Source organism: Peromyscus eremicus, chromosome 2, assembly GCF_949786415.1.
Source record: "Peromyscus eremicus chromosome 2, PerEre_H2_v1, whole genome shotgun sequence".
NCBI lineage: Eukaryota > Metazoa > Chordata > Mammalia > Rodentia > Cricetidae > Peromyscus > Peromyscus eremicus.
Genome location: NC_081417.1, coordinates 131,530,122 through 131,555,039, shown reverse-complemented (window position 1 = coordinate 131,555,039; position 24,918 = coordinate 131,530,122). Strand labels below are relative to the sequence as shown.

Sequence of the window (24,918 nt, the reverse complement as noted above, 5' to 3'; positions counted from 1 at the left end):
GAACATTTAGAGGCAAGGGGCACCTGAGGACGCTGATGCAGAACTGCTGGGAGAGATGATGGGCTCCTGACCTGGGTTGAAAGGAAGGTCAGCTGTGAGGGTCCTGAGCAGTAGACTGGTCAGGAGAGGGCACGGGGACAGGGGAAGAGAAGACAGGATGTCTAGAAGTTTTTTTTACATTTCTACCTCCATCAAAGCCAATTCCTGCTTTAACCATTGTTTTGCTGTTTAACGTGAGTGGTGCCTTAGTTCAGACTATTTTAAGTAGAGTTAGGAAATTTCCTTTACATGTCTTTCCCTGAGCATGTGTTTCTATGTGCCTTTGTGTTATACACATTGTTTCAGAACTGTAGTTGACATTTGTATTTCTGGGCAATGCATTAAGTGTGTTCAACGTTAGGGAACACAGCCAAGCACACACTAAGGGGATCGTTTTAATTTGCTCTCCCATCGGATCCAGTTACTCTCGTCAACACTAGATCTCTGTTACTGCGGTCATGCTGGTAGGTGTGTGGGGATGTGAGATGGAGAAGAGGAGGGTGGCGTTGGCACTGTGGTGTTCTCCTGCACTTTCCAGATGAGTAATGGTGCTGAGGACCTGAGCCTCATCCGTGCTCACTAGACAGCTGCCTGTGAAATGATCTTTAAATACTGTTCACTGTTCCATCGGAGCATCTGTTGTTATGTTTGTGCTTTTCTAATCCTTTGTACAAGTATTTTGAGCACTTCTTTTTTGCTTATTCTAGATTACCATTATTTTTCCTCTGTATGAAAATTACGTTTTTGTGCTCTTTTAGAAAAATTTTTCTTACCCCAAAAGGATAAAGATATTTATCTGGTTTGATTCTAAAAATCTGGTTGCTTTAGATTTGCCACTTAAAGCTATGGTACACCTGGAATTGATGTTTTGTGTGTCCATGGATGTAGGAGTGAAAAAGGAAGACTATTCCTTCGTTCATATCCACACATTCACCAGCGTTCCCTGGGAAGGCAATGTCTCCAGCGCACTGCACACGTGGACTTCTGTCCTTTTTCATTTGACTGGATGTGTGTGGGCATGCGTTCGGTTTGTCATCTTCATCTGTTTGTTTACTCTCTCACTCTCTTTTTCTGTCTGTCTGTGCTGCATGGTGTGTGTGTTCAGAGACTGACATGGGATCCTTTTCAATGTCAATCCTCTCTTACTGGGGGCAGGGCCTCTCAGTTGACACCAGTGCTAATCATTTCAGTTGGTGTAGCTAGAAGCCTTCTTACTGTGGGGATCTGGAATGGGAGTGTGAGACTGCATGTGATGTGTCATGTGTTAGATGGTGTTTCCAAGAGTTATATGAGATGCCTTAGATACTCATCATAGTCCTGAGACAGGAGTGTCATCAGCCTCATTTGATAGATGAAGAGACTGAGGCATTTGTATTCAAATGGTTCAGCAACTTGAGAAGCGTGCACGGAAACTGAACAGTGTGCTCGAACCCAGACCCCAGCCTTTCTTTTAAAAATTATAATGTATTTTTATGTATATGTTTTTATATACCTGAAAATATATATAGGTTTTTGCCTACATGCATATCTATGCACTATGTGTGTGTCTTGCCTGTGGAGGCCAGAAGAGGTAGTCAGATCTCCTTGAACTGGAGTCACAGACAGCTCTGAGCTATCTGATCCCATGGAATAGCTGTCAGTGTTCTTAACCTTTGAGGTGTCTCACCAGGCTCTATCTCCCCTTTCTGTCTCAATAGCTACCATGTGTCAGATGACACATATAAGAATGTGATTCTTTTACAGGCCCCACCATGTGGATGGTTCCAGGGCAGAACCAAAGCTGGGTTTCTGAGTTTATCCTGCTTGGCTTCTCCAGTGACCCCACGACCAACAGCATCCTCTTCATTGTGTTCCTTCTCATCTACTTATGCTCAGTCCTGGGCAATGGGCTCATCATCATGCTGATCTGCCTGGACACACAGCTGCACACTCCCATGTACTTCTTCCTCTGTATACTTGCCCTGTTGGATATGTGCTATGTCACCACCACCATGCCCCAGATGTTGGTGCATCTTCTTGCTCACTCTCAGACCATCTCCTTTGCTGGCTGCTGGCTGCAGATGTATGTATTTGGTGCCCTGGCTATGACTGAGTGTACCTTGTTTGTTGTTATGGCTTATGACAGATATGTGGCCATTTGCTACCCACTGCGTTATACTGTCATCCTCAACTGGGGACTGTGCGTATGGTTGGCTGCTGGGACATGGATCTGCGGTTTCTTCTTTTCTGTGCTGCATACTTTCTTCACCATGAGTCTGCCATATTGTGGGCCCAACAAGGTCAACCACTATTTCTGTGAAGGTCCTTCAGTGCGTAGCCTGGCTTGTATGGATACCCACATCATTGAGATGGTGGACCTGGTCTTGAGTGTTTTTGTGGTTGTTACTCCCATTTCCCTCATTGTGGCCTCCTACATTGGTATTGCTATGACAATTCTCAAGATCAAGTCCACCCGGGGCCGCTGCAAGGCTTTCTCTACCTGTGCCTCCCACCTGACTGTGGTCACATTCTTCTATGGTCCATGCACTTACATCTACATGAGACCCAATTCCAGCTACTCCCCTGAGCGAGACAAGCAGATCTCACTCTTTTACAATGTCTTTACAGCCTTGCTCAATCCCGTGGTCTACAGTCTTCGGAACAAAGACATCAAGAGGGCATTTCTCAAGGTGATGGGGCATGGTAGGGTGGACTAGAGAACCAGGATCTAGGAGAAGCTCGATTGAAGTATTTAGTATTTAAGGAAGGCAGAGTGTCTGTATTGAATGCAACTGACCTTTGCAAATGAACTAGTATTGTACTTGGGACAAACCACTGTGAAACCAATGTGGCTGTCTTGATTGACAGACTATAATAAGGTACAAGTCCAAGCACTTCAGTAATCTTACTGGATCATAGCTGCAAAGATTCATCTGTTGCTCATTTTGTAGCTGTAGGTTGGATGACCTTCTATTGTCTCATGTCCATCCTGAAGGAGGAACCTTATATCCAACATGTCATCTGTGGGGGACCAGCTTCCACACTTATTTATCCAGGGACTCTTGAGGATTGAGGGATAAGAGACTTAGTTAGAAATAGAGAGTGGAGAGAAACGAAGAGAAAACACAGGATAGACTCGAGTGGGCCTGGATCCTTATCCACCACCCCAGAACTTTATTCCAAAGGTCTATTTATAACATTGCCAAGGGTGGAGCAAAGGACCTCCCCCTTGCTAGTTACGGTCACCTGGTACCGAGGCCCGTGGTCCAATCAATCTTCCATGCAGTCCTGCTGGGTACAGCCACTAGGAAACCTAGTGGGCTCCAACAGGTCCCTCTTCTTTATATTTTAAAAGAAAAAACTCTTGATGCAACCACATCAACCTTAAAGACAAACAGGTTAACATAATTCTAATATAAATATTGCTATGCATATTTATAATTTTTCAATCTTACATCTTAAAGCAAATTCTTAGTATTTCTTGTTAACAAAATATAGGATAAACTTATGATGTATACATCTTAAACTTAAATACTTTCTTAACTTCACCAAACCATGGTGCATCAATATAAATAGGTTAACATAATAATTTCTACAAGCCTACTCTCAACCTGCAAACCTACTCTCAACCTACAAGCCTACTCTCAACCTACAATTTGGAACTATACAAAACATAACATTAATTCACTCAAGTACCACGAAAATATTTTTAAAATTAAATATACTGAGGAATATTACCTCTCCCCCTTTTCTTAAAAAAAAAAACTTCTCTATTTAACCAGTTCCATTTTTACAAAAACAGTTCTATAAGTAGTTCATAAGTCATCCCTGTTGATAGAGTCTATATGCATAAGCAAATTCAAACTGTTGCATTGTAATGAAATCATTATTGTCCATTTTATTTTTTAAGCTCAAAAGTTCAAAAAGAGTTTTGGTACCATTCCTGAATGTTCCTTTGAGCGCTTGTAGACAGGGCCTGGCCTGTCAGCTGCCCTTACATCTGTGTATAGCTGTCAGAGTCGTAATGACTCTGAAGCAAACAGTTCCAAATAGAAGTCCCACAACCAAAACTTCTCAGTTCAAAGCAAGAGTCTCTGAAACCTCCACGTTCAGCTACGGCTGCGCTTTACAGTCTGTAGCTTTCCGTAACCAGTCCCGGACCAGGCTAGACAGCTTCACCTCAATAGCCACGCGGGCTCAAGGCTCCTTCAGTTGCCAGGAGCTGAGAAACTGTGGCTTCCCACGGCAACCCAGGCTTTGGGAGGAAAACCCATTCATTACCTGTACCGTTGACGGTCCAAGTGCTCAGCAAACCTGGTCTCCAGAGTCCTCCATGTGCTGTCCTGCTGCATGGCTGCCTGGCTGCTGGGAGCTCAGGCTGCAGTCAGTCTTAGCAGTTCCCACAGAGTTTCAGGCTGGCTGTTCACCCTGGAGTACGGTTCTCACCTCCACAGCTTCCTGCTTTGCCCCGCGTCTCAGCTGCTTGTCCGGCACTGACGCCATTCTCCGGTCCTGAAGAAGTCTGATCTCTGCCATCTCCCTTGTTCACTGCTGCTCTGCTCGCTGTCCGTCTTTCCGATGCAATGCAAACCGCTGGGCTTTCTCCACCATTTGCCTTTCTCACTGTGTAGTGTCTCCAAGGTTGCAGAATCTTGCTGTTCACCTTTCCTGCAGCGCGGCATCTCTGCAGGGCTTTCCAAACTGCTGCTTGTCATTAGCCTCTCTCGTGGCTTAGCGTGTTCATTTTTCACCGTGGCTTTCTTTGGGTAGAAAGCTTGTAGACCCTCACACATCTGCCACCTGCACGGTGTTGATGCCTTGAAGGTTTCAGCTTCTGAGACCCTCTGGCTGTTATTTTCTGAAGCTGGCAGTCTTTGGAGCTGTTTCTTGTTATTGGTGGCTTTCTGGAACTGCCAAGTCCGCAATCCACCATGGACATTGCTCTCCGAGTCCAAGGTTGGGAAAACCTACACTGAATTACTTTTTTTCACCATATCCTTAAACCTAAAGCCTATATATTCTAAACTTACATTTCTCTGACTCACTTTATACTGAATATATGACCTATTTAAACCTACATTCTATTATTCAAGTCTACATAATAAACTTACACTCTATAGGACTACTCTAGTACTTTTTCTAACTTAGCAAACACCTAAAAGAGATATATTACTTCTTACTCTTAACTAACTTAAACTAGGAAGAATCTCTTAGCAAACTCTCTATAGGGCTACCGTAAACCTATATTTATAAACCTTACCTAAGTCTCACTTAAACCTAAACCTCACCTAAGTCTTAGTTACATTCAATAGGTCCTGCTCTATATTGCTACACTCTACCTTCCTTATTTTTTTAATAGATAGAACAAAGAGAGAGAAGAGAGAGAAAGAGAGATCCTAAAGCTGCAATCTCATGGCATTTCCTTCACTGCCTAGCCTATACACCCGAGAATAAAATACCGTTGCCTTCATTTTTCAATTCCTTATCGGCATGCTTACACTCACAACGCCCCCTGCAATCCTTTCGAAAGCCCTAGGGATTTTTTTAAAAAACTTTTTCTTTGTCTCTGTTCAGGCACCTTCTGTAAAGGACCAGTCCCCACACTTATTTACCCCAGGAACTCTTGAGGATTGAGGGATACGAAACTTAGTTGGAAATAAGGAGAGAGAAACAGAGAGAAAACACAGGATAGACTTGAAGGGGCCTAGATCCTTATCCACTAGCCCAGAACTTTATTCCAAATGTTTATTTATAACAATGCCAAGGGATGGAGCAAAAGACACCCCCTCCCCTTGCTAGTTAGACCCCTACAAACACCTAGACCTGGTACCCAGACCCGTAGGTCCAATCAATCTCCCGTGCAGTCCTGCTGGGTACAGCCACTAGGAAACTTAGTGGGCTCCACCAGTCATTCTAGAAGAGAAGGAAAGGAACTGTAGAGAAACTCACAGTGATTCAGCTTCTCAAGAGTGACCTGCTTCTCAAGAGTGACCTGCTTCTCTGTCCACTTTCTGTTGGCAAATAAGTAGTGTGGTCAAGCCTGAGAGCAGGAGGTGGGAAAGTGTTTTGTCTAGACAGAAATAATACAAGTTCTATGGCCATGGCGTGATATGTTGGTGCCTCTACCTAGAAGGCAGCATGTAATGTGTATTATGTAACCTGGTATAGCTCCCAGAACACAACAGCATACCTATAAACCAACACAAAACATGCTAACTATGGATAACATGATAGTAGAGAAAGCAGAAAGATGAGACCTATAAGCTCAGTAGCACAGCACATGTTGTTAGGACAGAAGTAAGCTGACCGATTGTGGAACAGAAACAGTACAGCTCAGAGAACTAACTTCACAGATAAACTCGGTGTGGTCTATGGGGAAACATGATGACCTCTTCTGTCAATGATGCAATGCTGGAGGTGAAGGGAGCTGGGGTCTCATCAGAAACTCTCAACTTCTGCTCCAATTTCAGGTACCATGCAAGGGCACTTCCCAGTGTTGACTTCTGACTTCTGTCTCCCTTGCATGGTGGTGGGCATGGATTGCCTCTCATCTTCAGAGGAGCTCTTACCTGACCAATCAGCAAGTTCCTCTCTGATTCAGCCCCCTGAACTATTATTTCCTAAAAAGGCTTCAGACTCCAATTTTATTCTGTGGCCAGGTATTTTTGGATAATAGGTTCACTCTATTCAAGTTAATACTCATTACAATTTTTTAAAATTAAATTTATTAATTATTTCCAGTCCAGTTACAGTTTCCCTTTTTCCCATCCTCTCCTCCAAGTCCCTCCCCTAAACCTCTCTTCTTCCCCCACCCCACAATCAACTTCTCCTCATTTCTCTTCAGAAAAGGGCAGGTCTCCCATATATATCAGGCAACCACTGTGTATCTAGTTGTAGTAAGACCAGAAATCTCCTTTCCTATTTGGGCTAGAGAAGACAACCCAGTAGGAGGAAAGGGTCCCCAAAACAGGTAACAGACTCAGAGACAGCCCCTCTCCCACTGTTAGGAGACCCACAAGAAGACCTAGCTACACCTGGAACATATATGCAGAGGGTCCAGGTCAGTTCCATTCAGGTTCCCTGGTAAGTGGTTTAGTCTCTGTGAGCTCCTATGAGCCCAGGATAGTTGATTTTGTGGTTTTCTTGTGGTGTCCTTGACCTCTTTAGCTCCCATAATCCTTTTTCTCCCTATTTCATTTTTCACACACACATACACACACACACACACACACACGAATTCTCTCACATTCTCTAGGCTAACCTGGAACTTACCGCATTCCTGAAGATAACCTTGAATTTTTGATCTTCCTGCCTCCCTCTCCCCAGTGCTGGGATGATAGGCTTGTGGCATCACAGTTCAGGACATTTTTGCTTCTTTGATGATGTTCATTGTATTATAAATGTTTTCAATTCGGTAAAATACAATTCATGTACTTTTTTTTTGTGGGGTGGGTGGGGATAGATTCTCCCTATGGTGACACTCATGTCACTGGAGCAGTAGCTGAGAGCTACATCCTGATCCACAGACAGAGAGACCCAGGACTTGGCATGAAACCTCAAAGCCCACATCCAGTGACATACTTCCTCCAGCAATGCCCTACCTCCTGTCTTTTCTTTCTTTCTTTCTTTCTTTCTTTCTTTCTTTCTTTCTTTCTTTCTTTCTTTCTTTCTTTCTTTCTTTCTTTTGCAATACAATTCAGTTCTACATATCAGCCACGGATTCCCTTGTTCTCCCCCCTCCTGCCCCCTCACCTTCCCCCCAGCCCACCCCCCATTCCCACCTCCTCCAGGGCAAAGCCTTCCCCTCGGACTGAGATCAACCTGGTAGACTCAGTCCAGGTACCTACCTCCTGTCTTAATTAGTGCTTCTATTGAAGTGAAGAGGCACCGTGACCACAGCAACTCTTACAAAGAAAAACATTTGGTTGAGGCTAGCTTACAGTTCAGAGGTTCAGTCCATTATCATCATGGCAAGTGGCATGCAGGCAGACATATTCCTGGAGAAGGATCTGAGAGTTCTACTACTTGATCCACAGGCAACAGGAAGTGAACCATAACACTGGGAGCAGCTTAAGCATAGGAGACCTCAAAGCCCACTCCCACAGTGACACACTTCCTCCAACAAGGACACACCTACTCCAACAAGGTCACACCTCCTAATAGTGCCAGTCCCTATGAGATTATGGAGACCAATTACATTCAAACTGCCATATTCCACTTCCTGGCCCCCATAAGCTTGTAATAAAGGCAAAAAGCATTTAGTCCAATTTCAAAAGTCCCCCATAGTCTATCACAATCTCAGCAATGTTTAAAAGTCCAAAGTTCAAAGTCTCCTCTGAGATTCATGCAATCTTTTAACTGTAAATCCCTATATAATCAGGATAAAAAAACAGATCACATACTTCCAACATATAATGGCACAGGTTATACATTATCATTCCTAAACCTAGGAAGGGAGCATAGTGAGGAAATACTGGACTAAAGCAAGACCAAAAACCAGCAGGGAAAAATTCAAACTCTGCATCTCCATATCTCATGCCAAAGCGCTCTTCAGATCTCCAACTCCTTTCAGCTTTGTTGACTGCAACACACTTCTTTTTCTTGGGCTGGTTCCACTCCCCGTTAGCAGTTTTCCTTGGAAGGTATCCCATGACTCTGGCATCTCTATTATCTGGGGATCTCCAAGGCAATCCACAGCTTCACACAATGTCCTCTCTAGGCCTCCATTCAGGCACACCCCGACACATGCTTTGCCTCAGCGATTTTCCTAAGATGTGAAGGCAAATTCCATAACCCATTTCTTCTATCCTTAACTCTAAAGCCAGAACCACATGGCCAAAGCTGCCAAGCTCTGTTCCTTGCTAGGGCTGTGACTTGGCCCCCATGTGCTTTTACATCCTCACCAGCTTTCTGTTTCTGATTGTTACCTTCACTGCCTAAGCTTGGCTGTCCTGGAACTTGCTCTGTAGACCAGGCTGGCCTCAAACTCAGAGATCTGCCAGCCTTTGCTTTCTCAGTGCTTGGATTAAAGGTGTGTACCAACACACTTGGCTCTAAGCTTTTCTTTAATTCATTTTCTTTTTTTTTTTTTAAGATTTATTTATTGTGTATACAGTATTTTGCCTACATATATGCCTGAACGCCAGAAGAGGGCACAAGATCGAATTACAGATGGTTGTAAGCCACCATGTGATTGCTGGGAATTGAACTCAGGACCTCTGGAAGAGCAACCAGTGCTTTTAACCTCTGAGCCATCTCTCCAGCCCTCTTGAACTCATTTTCACAAGTTGGAAACTTAGCTGCCTGAGATCTTGCCCTGAGGTCACCACTCCTATTTCTTGATCTGCTTATCTCCTTGAACACAGGATTTAGCTCCATTTCATTTTCTGGTGATCCTTTTCTCCTCAAATTGTCCTATATCTTGTATTTTTATTTGATCAGCTTGCTCTTTTTCACTATAAACCTTCATTAGAATTAACGTCAATAACCACATGACAGAGTCTACAGTAGACTGTTTTGCAATTTCCTCTGCCAACAGAATTAATCCAAAACTCTTCACTTTAGCCTCAGGCAGACTCTTTGGACAAGGACAAAAAGCAGCCACATTCTTCAACAAAATATCACAAGAACTATCTCTAGGCAACATACTAAAGTTCTTCTTCTCTGAAACCTCTTAAGCCAGGCACCCACAGTTCATGAAATCACACTCAGCATTGTAGCATGAATCTTAATTGGTCTTATTAATAAAAACCCAAAGTCAGATAGCAGGGTGAAAGCTGAAAGATCAGAGAAGCAGGGCAGAAAGCCATTAGTTCTTACCTCTATAAAATCATCAGCTGAAAGAGACTGAGCTCCTGTCTTATATTCCTCTCTCCACCCAGCCACATCACTTCCTGTCTCCACCTCCCTAGTGCTGGGATTAAAGGTCTGAGATCCCAAGCGATGGGATCAAAGATGTGTGCCACCACCGCCTGGCTCTGTTTCTCTTTTAGACTGGATCAATCTTGTGTAGCCCAGGGTGGTCTTGAACTCACAGAGATCCATCTGCCTCTGTCTCCTGAGTGCTGGGATTAAAGGTGTGTGCCATCACTTTCTGGCCTCTATGGCTAACTAGTGGTTTAGCTCTGAACTCTGATCTTCAGGCAAGCTTTATTTGTTAGATCACAAACAAAATATCACCACATTTCCCCTTTTTTGTCTAAAATGAAAAAGTAGGTTATAACTAATATAGAAAATTATATACAATAAGTACAATAACTATGTACAATATATACAGGCAATAAATACATCAACAATGCCTAGTGCTTTGCATTTGACAGATTTAGAGAAAATACTCCATTATCTATTGTATCTTGGTGAGTTCAAAGCCTTATACCTAATTCACTTTCTATCCTAACTTGCATTACCATCTAAAACTATCTTTTGATGTCTTTCAACCTTATACACTTTACATCGCTTTAGTGAGTTTCTTTTCTGAATCTGGACAAGAAAAACTATAACTATCTAGTCTTCAGCTGGGCAGTGGTGGTGCATGCCTTTAATCCCAGCACTTGGTAGGCAGAGGCAGGTGGATCTCTGTGAGTTCGAGGCCAGCCTGGTCTACAGAGTGAGTTCCAGGAAAGGCACAAAGCTACAAAGAGACACTCTGTCTTGAAAAACTAAAACAAAACAAAACAAAAAACAACAAAAAAGCAAAAACAAAACAAAAACCTATCTAGTTTTCAAGTCCCTCAGAGACCCAACAAGGAAATAATATTAACTGAGCAAGCAGGAAGTGCAAACAAGTGACTTCCAAAAAATGTGAGAAATGGCAGAAACAGCTGCCATTGTCCATTTGGACAGCATACTGTCAGCAGTTGAGGCAAGAGCACTTTTTTGCCCAGTGGCTAACTTTTGCCACAAAGAAAGTAAACTCCATATGGAGTTTCTTCGATGCCCATCATCTTCTCTACAGAAGATTGGTGCTGCCAGGAGCAGACATATCTCATTGTCATAAAAAAAGAATCTATGCTATTAAAACATCTTAAATGCCATAGTCTGTAGATCTCTGAAGTGTTTGAAGATGGCCTGTCTATCTAAAATATATCTCTGGCCTTGAAAACATACCTAATATAACTACAAGTTCGATTGTAATAAGTAACTAATTACTAACCTGCATTTCTTTATTATCCTAAGTAGTTTGTAATAATAACTTTCAAGGACTAGCAATCTGAATTACATTGTTAATGAGATGTATAGTAAAATATCTTGAATAAGATTAGAAATGTATGTACAGTATGTTCTAACAAAAATAATCTCAACTTTGTATCAATATACAAAGATCCATATCAATGTAAAAGATTTAAAACAAGTAGTTGCTTTTTAAAAGTAGATTCAATAATCTACCCTTTTATCCTATCATATCTATATCCCCCTTTTTCTTTTCAGAGTAGATTCAGTAATCTATCTTTTATCTTGTCATTTCTATATCCCTTTTTTTCTTTTTCAAAACAAGAACCCTGAGTCTAATCTCCTTCGTTCAGCTTTTTTCCTGACCATTACCAATAACAACTTGTCACCAACCACCCTAAATGATGACAAATATCCATAACCTACTGAAAGACCAAAAACTACCTACCCTACCTCTTGGGAATGTGGGTGTCATATTTTTAAGTTTACTTCCTGCTGTCTGGGGGTGATGGCATCTTTAGGGGATCTTGAAAAGAGAAATTTGGGATAATTGTCAAGTCCTGGGAGAGGTAGCTGTATCATTTGTTGTCCAGTCTCTGTGTAATGGGAAAGTACAGGGCTTGTCTCAAGTTCTGGTTAGAGTAGTCTGTGAGGCTGGGCCATCTCAGCTAGCCACCTCAAAACTGTTCTGAGCAGTTTGTAATTCAAAGCCGACCTTTAGGTGGTGTTTGTCAGCTTATCAACATTGTCATAGTCCATGTGGAATCACCATTGTGGGATCCCATCATCTTTTTGGAGACTTCAGAGATCAAATTAGGTCAGATTATTCCTTTTCTTGGTAATTTTTTCAGGGTAATTCCCCCCCTCCCCTTTTGGATGCTTTTTTTTTGTCCCAAAGGTATTTAAACTCCTCAAGATGGTTGTTGTTATTTTCCTGGAAAGACAAAAGCAAAACCATTCCCCAACCCTAACTTAGGGAGTTTCCCTTATGGCAAGTTATATCTGATCAAATGAAAAGTATTCGTTAGTCTTATAAGTCAGTTTAGATTGAATAATCATGCTGGTTAATGAACTATCACTCTTCTAATCAAGAAGTCTCTCTTGTTCAAATCTAATCTTTATAATATTGGCATTATGGTTTCGGCTGAAATTTTTGTTTTGTCTTTTAAAGCTCTTCTATCACTCAGAGCAGGTTGGTATTTTTTTGTTTTTTGTTTTTTTTTTTTTTACAATAGATTGAAACACGAATTGCTAAATGGTCTTTTAATAAAAATCCTGGAGCCAGATATTGGGGTACATGCTGAAAGATCAGAGAGACAAAGAAACAAGCTATTGCTGTGTCTCGCCTTGCCTACTCCACAAATCCTCTGACTGAATGCCTCTGGAATTGCCTTCCAGCTGAAAGCTCTCCAGCCAAAAAGCCTTTTGTTCCTGTCTCCTAACACTTTATATACCTTTCTCTGCCCAGCCTTCTTAGTGCTGGGATTAAAGGCATGTATGCTTCCCATAATACTGGTAGCAAAGGCATGAGATCTCAAGTGCTGGGATTAAAGTCATGTGACTCCCAAGTACTGGGATTAAAGGTGTGTGCCACCACTGCCTAGCTCTGTTTCTGTCCTAGACTGAATCAATCTCATGTAGTCCAAGGTGGCTTTGAACTCACAGAGATCCAGACAGATCTCTGCTTCCTGAGTGCTAAGATTAAAGGTGTGTGCCACCACTGCCTGGCCTCTTTGTTTAATCTAGTGGCTTGTTCTGTTCTCTGATCTTCAGGCAAATTCTATTAGGGTACATAATATATCACCACAATAGGCATTAAGTTCTTTAATTGCTCTGAGAAGGAGTTTCCTCCAATGATGACAGGAAACAACTGAACCAAACTTCACATGGAGGCCTGAGAGAGGCCCCTTAAGGTATTTCCCAATGACAAAGGGTTACCATGACTGCCCTTTGTTGATCTACATTCATTAGTCCAATGCCTGCCTTTGCCACACCTTCTACATAATCTAGAAAGGAGGGGTGTTCTGTTGGGATTATTCCTTGAAAATTCCTTGTTTCTAGGAATGCTCTGTTTACAATCCTTTTTTATGTACTTTTTTATTTTATAATTTAATTTAATTTTACATATCAGCCACGGATTCCCCTGTCCTCCCTCCTCCTGCCCCCCCTTGCTCCCCCCAACCCACCCCCCATTCCCATCTCCTCCAGGGCAAGGACTCCTCTGGGGATTCAGCTCAACCTGGTAGATTCAATCCATGCAGGTCCAGTCCACTCCTCCTAGGCTGAGCAAAGTGTCCCAGCATAGGCCCCCAGGTTCCAAACAGCCAGCTCATGCACTAAGGACAGGTCCCACTGCCTGGGTGCCTCCCAAACAATCCAAGCTAATCAACTGTCTCACTTATCCAGAGGGCCTGATCCAGTTGGGGGCTCCTCAGCTATTGGTTCATAGTTCATGGGTTTCCATTAGTTTGGCTATTTGTCCCTGTCCTTTTTCCAATCATGGTCTCAACAATTCTCAATCATACAATCCCTCCTCTTTCTGGCCGATTGGACTCCTGGAGCTCCACCTGGGGCCTGGCCATGGATCTCTGCATCTGCTTCCATCAGTCATTGGATGAGAGTTCTAGCATGACAGTTAGGGTGTTTGGCCATCCTATCACCAGAGTAGGTCAGTTCAGGCTGTCTCTCGACCATTCCCAGTAGGGCAAGGATTGAGGGAAAGAAAGTTTAGGGGAGTGGGAGATACCAGCTGGATCAAGAACAGAGAGGGAGAACAAGGAAAAAGAGACCATGGTAAATGAAGACCCCACAGGAATAAGAAGAAGGAAAGTGCTAGAGAGGTCCCCAGAAATCCACAAAGATACCTCTACAATCCTGTTTTAGATGACCTTGTTTACTGCAATTGAAACACTTAACATTTTGATTTTTTTTCAAACTTCTGGAAATCACCTCTCCTATCCAAGCCTCATCATGGTTATGAGATTCAATATTGATTGTATCTTGGATTCATTCCTCTAAGGGTGCTGATCCTGCTTTTAACAGACTAGTTTCCCTTTTGCATTGTGCTTTAGCATTTTCACAAGCCAGAGATTCAATTATTATTTCTCTAGCTTCTGAATTTCATATCATTCTATTTACTGCTGAAGTTAATCTTTGTAAGAAATCAGTGAAGATTTCTTTTGGACCCTGCATAACTTTAGTAAATGACTCAGTTTCCTTTCCTACTTCTTCAATTCCATCCCAAGCATTCAAGGCTGCAGTATGGCATAAAGCCAGGGTGTGATCATCATATAGAGATTGCCTTTCTACATTGACATAATCTCCAAGAAGTTAGTCTTGGGAGATTTCCATACCTCTAGCCCTACTTCATTTTTCAATGGTCTTAGCCTCATCTTTCCACCAGGTCCTCCATTGTAATTGAGGACCAGGCCCCAAGACACTTGTAGCCAAATCTCTCCAGTCTTGAGGGATAATTCAATTATAAGTTGAACACGAAGTTAACATCTGCTTCACCAAAGGTGAATGCATGGCATATGAGACTATTGCTTCCTTAAATCTCTTCAAATCTAACATTTGCACAAGAGTCCATTCAGCTCTTACACAGCCTTGAGGATACCTATCACTTGGAAGTTCCTGTAAGTTTACTGGATAAATTAAGGTTGGCTATTTGAAAACCTCGGCCTGTTCCTTTGTAACCTTAAATGCAATGCTGAGATTGGTTCTCTTCTAAATTCTTCTGTCTGGGTCTGAATATCTCTATGATCTGTTTTAATAAATTTTTCTAAAATTTTTATTTTGGCACTCACATTAACCAACTTTGTTAATGATAAAACAAAAATGATCAAACAGGTAATATTTATAATTGACATTATGTAAATTCCATCTAAATTAATTATCCTCTCATCTAATTGTTCCATTTTCAAACCATGCATCATGTAATCATACAGAGACCTAACTCTCTCCATCGTAATAGTGTTTCTCTCTCTCTCTTTTTTTTTTTTTTTTGGTTTTTTTGAGACAGGGTTTCTCTGTGTAGCTTTGCGCCTTTCCTGGAACTCGCTTTGTAGACCAGGCTGGCCTCAAACTCACAGAGATCCACCTGGCTCTGCCTCCCAAGTGCTGGGATTAAAGGCGTGTGCCACCACCGCCCGGCTGTGTTTCTCATTTTTTAACCTGGGAAAAAACTCTCTCTTTTAACTAATTCTTCCCTTTAAGAATTCCTAATTGTCTCATCAAGTCTGTGAACAATGACAATTCAGATATGAGCTGACTGCTTTTGTGTAGAACAGTAGAAGCCCAAGTGGGTTTCAAGGCAGGTACCTAGTATGGCAGCAGTCCGAGGATGGGGTCCAGGGAGAGCCCACAACCTACTAGGAGAGAAGAAGCCAAAGAGCCAGCTGTCTGTATGAGGGAACATGCAAAAGTGGATAACTCCTGTGTCATTTGGGCTCCACTCCTGTGGAGTTTGTTGCAGAGAGGTTGCAACAAAAAGTTGGCCAGTGGGATAGTGGCTCCAGCCATGTGCAGCTCTGGCCAATGCCAGTGACTGCAAAGCCACAGGCAAGCAGCTTTTTCATGAATTTGTGCCCCAAAAGTTGGGCACCAGATATAGCATGAAAATTGTAATTGGTCTTAATAATAAATAATAAATAAAAACCCAGAGTCAGAGCAGGGTGAAAGTGGAAAGATGAGAGAAGCAGAGCAGCCAGGCACTAGAGTTCTTACCTCTACAAAATCATCAGTTGAAAGAGACTGAGTTTCTGTCTTCTTCCACCTTATATTCCTCTCTCCATCCAGCCATATCACTTCCTGTCTCCACCTCCCTAGTGCTAGTATTAAAAGTCTGAGATCCCAAGTGCTGGGATTAAAGGTGTGTGCCACCACCGCCTGGCTCTGTTTCTCTTTTAGACTGGATCCATCTTGTATAGCCCAGGGTGGCCTTGAACTCACAGAGATCCATCTGCCTCTGTCTCCTGAGTGCTGGGATTAAAGGTGTGTGCCACCACTGCCTGGCCTTTATGGCTAACTAGTGGCTTAGCTCTGAACTCTGATCTTCAGGCAAGCTTTATTTGCTAGAACCCAAACAAAATATCACCACACAGTGCTGCTGTGGAATAATTCTTTTGTACACTGTAAAGATTTATCACTTGAATTGGTTTAATAGAAAGCTGAGTAGCTGGTAGCTAGGCAGGAAATATAGGCAGAACAACCAAACTAAGGATGGTAGGATGAAGAAGGACAGAGTCAGAGGAGACGCCAGCAGGCACAGAGGGAACAAGCCATGCTGGAGGACAGGTAAAGCTACGAGCCATGTAGCAGCACATCAATTAATAGAAATGGGTTAATTTCAGTTGTAAGAGTTAGCTAGTAACAAGCCTGAGCTATTAGCAAAGGATTTACAATTAATGTTAAGACTCTGAGTGGTTATTTGAGAGAGGGCACTTGGGACAGGCAAACTCTGCCTACACAGCACCACTGTCTTCCACACTTCTACTAGTATGGCCCATTAAGCAGCACTTAAAGCGTTCAACAGATTTTCTAATCCACAGTCCCAAAGTCCATGTTCCTTCAGACATTGGTGCCTGGTACCAACTTCTGTCTTAGTTAGGGTTTCTATTGCTGTGAAGAGATACCACAACCATGGCAACTCTTATAAAGGAAGAATTTAATTAGGCTAACTCACAATGTAGAGGTTTAGCCCATTATCATCATGGCGGGTGGCATCCAGCCAGGCCTGGTGTTAGAGAAGGAGCTGAGCAGCAAGTGAATTGTAACACTGGGCATAGATTAAGCATAGAAGACCTCAAAGTCCACCCCCATAGGGACACACTTCCTAAAACAAGGCCACACCCACTAAAGGCTACCTCCTAATAGAAGCACTCCCTTTGCTGGTCATTTTCTTTCAAACCACCATACCTTCTAATCCTTCTAATCCTTCCAAAGTGTTCTACACCCTGGTGACTAAGCATTTAAATATATGAGCCTACAGGGCCATTCTTATTCAAACCACCACAGGCCTCTTCTGAGTCCCTTATACGTCCCATTGAACTTTAGGATCCACTTGGCAATTTCAAAAGACTGACAGCTAGGATTATGATAGAGGTTCACTGAATTTGTATGTCTGCTTAGGATGTGCAGATATCCTAACAGCATAGTCTTTTGATATAATAACCACAGCTTTCAAATGACCATGTGAACTCAGTGTTTGTATATATATGGCACTGTTACAGATATTATATATTTAAATACATATATAAATCACACCTTAATGGATGAAAATGCTTTTGTTTCCTTTTATCATTTTTTTCATTGATGCCCATAATTAACAGGGCTCCCATGTACTGGGTCACAAAGCTGGCATCATCAAATGTCTTTGTACACCCACAGAAATCTCTAGTAGTCTATGAAAGCACAAGTAGGCAACATGAGAAAGTGATCCAAGTGATCTACTCCTGCTACATCCCTTGCACAGTTTGATCCTGTGTCCCCATGGGCAGTTCCTTACAGTAAGTTGAGCAGGAGGAGCAAACCCATGCTGGTTACACATGGTTCTGAATGACATGCCTGCCCTACCTGATAATGGACAGCAGAGCACTGTGTCTTATTTCTGGGATGTGCCTGAAGACAACAGTGAGGAGAAATCCATTCAGGGGACAGAACACTGTCCATGGCATTTGGTTTAGAAGAAGAAATGTCTTCCAGGTAAGAGTCTATATTGATGAATACATTGTGGCATGTGGGCTGGTTACATGGTCCTGAACATCCATGGAATGTAATTGTAAAATTGGAGACAGCGAGTGTGGAGAGAACTGTGCATAGCCTTCATAGAAATGGAAAGAACGGTAAGATGTTTCTGTCTCATCTGAATCTGCATCAGAGATGTCCCCAATAGGAAAGGATACAGGAGTTAAATGGATGGGATGCCATTCTCTGCAGATGCCTCTCATCCCCTTCCATGGCCATCCTCTCACTGCTTGTCATGGTCATATCCACTGTCATCTCTTCTGGATTTAGACCCACCATGGATCACCCCTCTTGGATGTTATGAGTGTGTTTCCAGAAAGTTTTAACTGATGTGGGGTGCTCCACCTTGATTGTGGGCATCACTTTTCCAGGGTCTGGGTCCTACAAAGTGTAAAAGAGAGAATGGTCTGAACAGACATCTACCTGTCTGCTTCCTGACTGGAAAAACAACATGACCCTGAATCTGCTCCTACTTCCATGACTTCCCTGGCATTACTGACTGTTCCCTCAGATCCCCAGTTTAATGAGCACTTCCTCAAGTGGCTTGTGTTAGGTATTTTATCATAGCAACAAGGAACATAACTAATAACTTGCCCAGTGAACTGATGAACACCAAGCTCAGGTGTCAGGGATGGAGGCTATGTGTGGACTCAGCAGCACGGCTGCCTACTGGCTTAGAAGCAGGCCAGGCTTCACCCTCCTTTGCTTCTGTTCTTATGGAGAGTTGCTTGCTAAACATTTAGCATCCCGCATCAAGTGTAACATCTTACTATGCAAGGTTCTGATGTAGACTCTAGTATGTCACCAACTCTATAGTTCAGTTTCCTGAGCCAGAAATCAAGATTAACACTACATTTCATATGGATGTTTTAGCCGTGAAATGACTTATTTCAAGTTAACACTGACAAAAGTAACAGTCTTAGTTATCACTGTTACTATGATCATCACCGTCATCCTTACAGACTATTTGTTGTTTTCTGTTGACACCATCAACATTCTATTCATCATCCTCTTGCTTGCCAAATCTGTGTGTCCATATGTTCTCTCACACAGGACTCAGAGCCCTGAAATTCCAAACACAAGACCCTGGATGCTGAGAACATGTGCATGCTGGTCTTGTGACAGGTTAATTGTCACTGGGCGGCAGCAGGACAGGTCTTCCTTCAAATTGCAAGACAAGAAACAGAGAGGATCTTGGGATCTTGGTGTAACAGTTAGGGCTCACAGTCTGGAGGGGGGATCCTGGGATGATGGATAGGTCCCACAGCCAGGAGGGGGGATCCTTAGATGATTGACCGGACCTACAGCTGAGAGGCCACACCTGAAGGTTCCAGGCTCCCACAGATTATCTCATCTGCTTGAGAATCACTTTTATTTGGGGGACTTAGATTTCATAGCTCTAAAAGAATAAGGAGCTGGCTATGTTGGTCTTACATGCACTTTCTGATTCAGAGAACACCAAAATGCCTTAACCCCTCATCAGTAACGAAGTAGGCTTTGGCCATGGCAAAGGCTCAGTGTCTGTCATCACGTTCACCACATCTGTGAAATGGGGACCTTACGCCTACCTTCTAGGCCTGTTGTGAAGATCTGATGAGAAACTAGCTTTGAGATTCAGTGTGATGTTCCAAGGGACCATTTTAATGGTCTCACTGTTAGGTAACAGTGCAACATCTTGCTATTCCCCTCAGGGTCCTCCAAACATGAAACCAGAAAACTTTTTGAAGTTTTTTTTATCAAATGAGCCAATTCTCACATGGTCCATTAATGAGGCGCTGCCATCTGGGGGCCAATTAAGGAGTCCCTGGATGTAAAAACTGTGGATCTGCTGGCTTCTCCTTTCTCAAAGCTCTCCATCTTCTCCTTCATGCCTATGGGTCCACCTGGTTCAGAATGAAACTTCTAGAGTTTGACTTTACTTTCTTTTTTTTCTTTTTCTTTCTTTTTCTTTTTTCTTTTTCTTTTTTCTTTTTTTTGGTGTTTTTGAGACAGAGTTTCTCTGTGTAGCTTTGCGCCTTTCCTGGAACTCACTTGGTAGCCCACGCTGGCCTCGAACTCACAGAGATCTGCCTGGCTCTGCTTCCCGAGTGCTGGAATTAAAGGCGTGTGCCACCACCGCCCAGAGAGTTTGACTTTTCTTTTCTTTCTTTTTTTTAAAATATTTATTTATTTATTTATTATGTATACAGCATGTATGACCAGAAGAGGGCACCAGATCTCATGATAGATGGTTGTGAGCCACCATGTGGTTGCTGGGAATTGAACTCAGGACCTTTGGAAGAGTAGCCAGTCCTCTTAACCTCTGAGCCATCTCTCCAGCCCGAGTTTGACTTTTCTTAATGCTGACCTCTGGGTGACCCCATGACCACTGAATAGCAGGAGCATTTTTGGTCAGAGCCCAGGTATAGCCATTAGGTTGAACTCACACATCAGGTATCTGATAGGACAGATTTAGTGTCACCCCGGAGACAAGTGGCCAAGCCCTGGAATTGGTTCTATCATTCACTAGTTGGGTGACCTTTGCCAAATTGCTCATGTTTTCTGGGTCACTGTTCCTTTATCTGTGCAATGGGCATGTAGAATTATTTTTGGGAATCTCAAAGTGCTGCAGTCATTTAAAAATACAGCAGTCCCTTGGGGTAGCCAGGAGGATCTGTAATGTCTACCTACCTTTTCAAGTCCTGATTTCCAACATGTGGTTGTTTTTCTGCCATGTTGATGGCATCCATGTCTAACTCAAATGGTGGGTGTATGTCTCTCTCCTTCTTGAGCCTCTCCCTATGAATCTATAATAAAATATCCAGGACTAAACCCAACAGAGCCAGGGTGGCTGTGTCATTCAATACGTGACACTCAGTGGGTTCTGTCTGTTTCTCTCTGAACATGTCTCCTTGTCTATCCCTGTGGAGAAGAACCTCTGCCTGGACTCCACTGCCTCTCCAGAGCTGATGAGGACCAACAACAGGAGTGGGAAGAGTTGGGGTCAGAGCTGTGGGACAAGGCTGAGTAACAGCACTGCAGGGGTCAGGGCTGTGTCAAGGTGCTTCTGATTGGTGCAGATGGCCAATTACTAAGGTGCAAATCCACCCATCATGCCAGTGTCATGGTGGCAACACAGGTCTCTGAACAGCAGTTGAGATCACGTGTCATTGTTCAGTGTTTCAAGCAGCAAAGGTGCCACAGTAAACAGCTGCTGGAGCACAGGGCACAGGACAGTGGCGGTGCTCACCAGGCTGTGCAGAGTTCAGAGCCTGTGTTGCTTCACTTTTATTAGTGCCATGACTCACACTCTAGCCTCGAGCATTCTATTTACTCGGTTGCTATACAGCTGAGCCACATTGCTAGACACTCTGCCTTTGTTTCCTGTACAATTTATTTAGTTGTCATTTTAAAATTAACTGTTACTGTTGGCTGTGTTTACAGGCAGCTCACAGACTCCAATCCCTTATCATCAATCATTCTCAGCAGGAAGACTTTATAGTCCTGTCTTCTTCAGAATCCTTAGGAAACAAAGACATAGACAGAAGGCGGGGATAGAGAATGGAGGTCATGGAACACTGGCCAGAACATGTGGTAGGGTGCTGACATCATCACATTTATCCTCTAGCCATCCTAGAAGGGAAGAGTTACTATTGGAATTCTACCGAAGATGCGACTGATGCAGAAAAATAGCAAGTTCAAGAGAACATGCTCCAAAGCTATATATATTTGGACCCAAATTCTTATTTACGTCTGAGAGACATGAGCTGTATGAGTGTTTTCTCACTCCACTGGCATGAGATGTCACTGCTGATTCTATGTTGGTATGTCATGTTGTGGGATATTTGTACACTGTGAAAAGGTATTGATGTGTTCAACACAACAAAAAGCTGACTGCCTGTAGCTAGGCAGGAGCTATAGGTAGGTCTTCCCAGCAGAGAGACGAAGTGGATAATTGAGGCACTCAATTATCAGGAGAGGCCAAAGAGACCTGGAGAGTTAGACAGAATGAAAGAAAGGTAAAAAGCCACATGGTAGAATGTAGATTAATATAAGCTGGTTAATTTTAGTTATAAGAGCTAGTGAGACAAGCCTAAACTAAAGCCAAGCTTTCATAATTAATAATAATTCTCCATGTTGTTATTTGTGAGCTCTCAGCCCCAAGAAATATCGGGCTACAATGTCATGGTTGACACCTTTTTATTTATTTTTGTTTGTTTTTTTGTTTATGTGTATGAGTGTTTTGCCTGCACCTATGTGTGTATTCCACATGCATGTCTGGTTCCTGGGAGATCAAATGGGTACTAGATCCTCTAGAACTGGGGATAGAGGTGGTTGTGAGCTGCCATGTGTGTGCTGGCAATCAAATTGGGTCTTCTGCAAGCCCAGCAAGTTCTCCTTTTCCCAGAGCTAACCCTCCAGCCTCCACCGTAGATGACTCTTTATTACATCAGAGGTTCTGGGTGACTTGCTCAGATATTACACAGTAAATAAGGGAGGACTGTGATTGCCCCAAGGTAGTTGAGGAAGGAAGAGGAGTGTGACTCAAACATGGTCTCATCAGTGTCAGGGCTCAGGGTTTGTGCTGTAAAAGAGGAATCAGCATGAGAACTCAAGTCCCTGACCTGTGTCTCAGGGGACCAGGTCCCACCTCCTCTTCTCTGAGCTGCTCTTATTCCCCAATTAGTCTAGAGAAGGGAACAGGTCACCACTCCTCCTTCTGTGGGTTGTTTCCTTCTGCTCTGCCCCCAAGGGTCTCACTGAAGTGATTTTGTTGACATCATCCAGGGATCATCTTAGCATTCCTACTGGGAACAGAAATGGTCCTTTCCCAGCTCTCCTGGGGAGGCTCAGAGAGGAGGCAGGTCATAAAACCTCAGCCTCTGGTCCCACTGGGAAGAGGTGAAGATGTCTGAGCTTGCCTTTGTTAGGCAGGATTTTATAGATGCCATTTTCAGTGGTCACAGCTGGCCTACTTGCAGAGGAAGCAGGAGATTCAGTCCTCAAACTCTACAGCACCTTGGAATTTTTCTGAAGATTGAACTGCCTAGAATCCTAACTCCCTGGACTCAGTTGCTTTATGAGACTTCCTCATAATAGCCACTCAGTGACACATTCCCTGGATTTACAAGTGGTAAGATGGTCATTGGTGTTTGACTTGTGGGTGGGGTTCAGGCAAGTGGGTCTAGAGATAATGATTAGTCAAGCCCTCCATCTCAGGTCCTCTGTGCTACATCTCAAACTCCACAGATCTCTTCCCTCATTGCCTGCTCTTCTTGCCTTCCTTTCTCAACATTGTTTCCTTACTTCTTTCTTCATTTCTCCCTTTATTAATTTAGTAAACATTTACAGATTGTTGTCTCTTTCAAATCATATTGAGACGTAAAGAATATGTAGTCCTGAGCTCGAAGATCTGAAGTGAAGCAGAAAGCCATGTCCATGAAGGGGCAGTGATGGTCCATGTCTTTAAAGGAGACACCACACTACAGAGACACAATTGATACTTGTGGGCAGAGCAATCATGCTTTTTTTGGGTGGGGGGGGGATGTGAGTATGCCTTAGCCTAGCCTGGCCCCAAATTTGCTATATAGTCGAGTATTTTCTTGGAATCCTGATCCTAAACCTTCCAGATACTGGCTTTGTAGTTTGGAGATAGCATGTGTAGCATTTTCCTGCCTGGAAATCAATCATGATATCTTCTTCTGTGAGCATGAGCTCACAAACTTGGGGAGCAGTGCTGGTGAGTACATTGTAAGCTAAGTCTGAGGCCACTGGGCAGGGAAACTACAAAATACTGTGGATCACTAAATGGTGTCCCATGCTGTGAAAAATCACACTTCAAATCTTCTTTCCATGGATTCTTCTAATTTAAATACACCGAGGGCCTCCCACATTCAGACAGGAGGGGAAATCTCACCAGGAGAGCTGGTCTGTGGCTAGTCATCCAGCTCTGTCCTAGGAGGGCTCTGGCCTGTGCTGAGTCTCAATAAGCTCAACTGGATGGACAATGTGTAGACTTTGCCTTCCTCTCCTCCCCACTTCAGAACCTGTGTGCTAGAAGCAGAGAAGGTGACTGAGAGCCAGGCTCTGAGGACACACCACCTAAACTCCCACTTCTCCTATGCTAAGCTTGCAATCTGAAACAAACCTCTCTCCAGGCCTTAGGTGTTCACCTATAACACACAGGTAAGAATACTTCCTTCTGGGAACTGTTGTGATGTTAAACTAAAGTTAGTGCAACATTGACTGGAATATGTAGCAGGAATCTTAAAGAGTCTTATAATAAAATCAAACCCGAGGCCAATTATTGGAGTCAATGCTGGTAGATCAGAGAGACAGAACAAGCCACAGCTATCTCACCTTGCCAATTCCTCAGCTGGTCTTCTTTCCTCAGACTGGAAGCTTCTGTGTCCTCATCCCAGTGGCTCTCAGCTGAACTGCTGCTAGAAGCCTGAATGCTTAACCAGCCAAATGCTTAACCACGCAAATGCTTCTAGTTTCTGGTCCTCACGCCTTATAAACCTTTCTGCTTTCTACCACCACTCCCTGGGATTAAAGGCTGCTTTCTGGGATTAAAGGCATGAGTCACCATGCCTGGCTGTTTCCAATGCAGCCTTGAACTCACAGAGATCCAGAGGGATTTCTGTCTCTGGAATGCTGGGATTAAAGGCATGTGCTACCACTGCCTAACCTTTATGTTTAATATTGTGGCTTTTCTGTTCTCTGACCCCAGATAAGTTTATTAGGATACACAATATTTTGGGGAACACAATACCACCACAGGAATATGTAAATGATCCAAGTAAATATTAGTTCTTTTCTACTGTTGCAAAAGTTAGGAAGTCATCCATACAGCCATACTCCTTTAGAGATAATTTTTCATTAATTGTCTGGGGTTTCAGTTAACAAGAGAGTAAAAGGGTTTATCCAAGTTGCTTGGTGTCAAAATTGATATTAGACCCCTCTAGGACTCTTCAGATTGTAACCAGCCAATGAACAAGAAATGCA

General features: G+C 43.1%; 1 protein-coding gene across 1 annotated transcript; it reads left to right on the top strand.

Moving 5' to 3' along the window:
* Positions 1–1,741: 1,741 nt before the first annotated feature.
* On the top strand, positions 1,742–2,735 carry LOC131905124 (olfactory receptor 2A12-like). Its single transcript, XM_059256076.1, has one exon. It carries the CDS (start codon positions 1,791–1,793, stop codon positions 2,733–2,735), a length of 945 nt encoding a protein of 314 aa, XP_059112059.1. The 5' UTR covers positions 1,742–1,790.
* Positions 2,736–24,918: the final 22,183 nt, after the last annotated feature.

What these genes read in the sequence shown, in the direction of transcription:
- LOC131905124 (XM_059256076.1), top strand. Translation starts at nt 1,791, where the DNA reads ATGTGGATGGTTCCAGGGCAGAACCAAAGCTGGGTTTCTGAGTTTATC.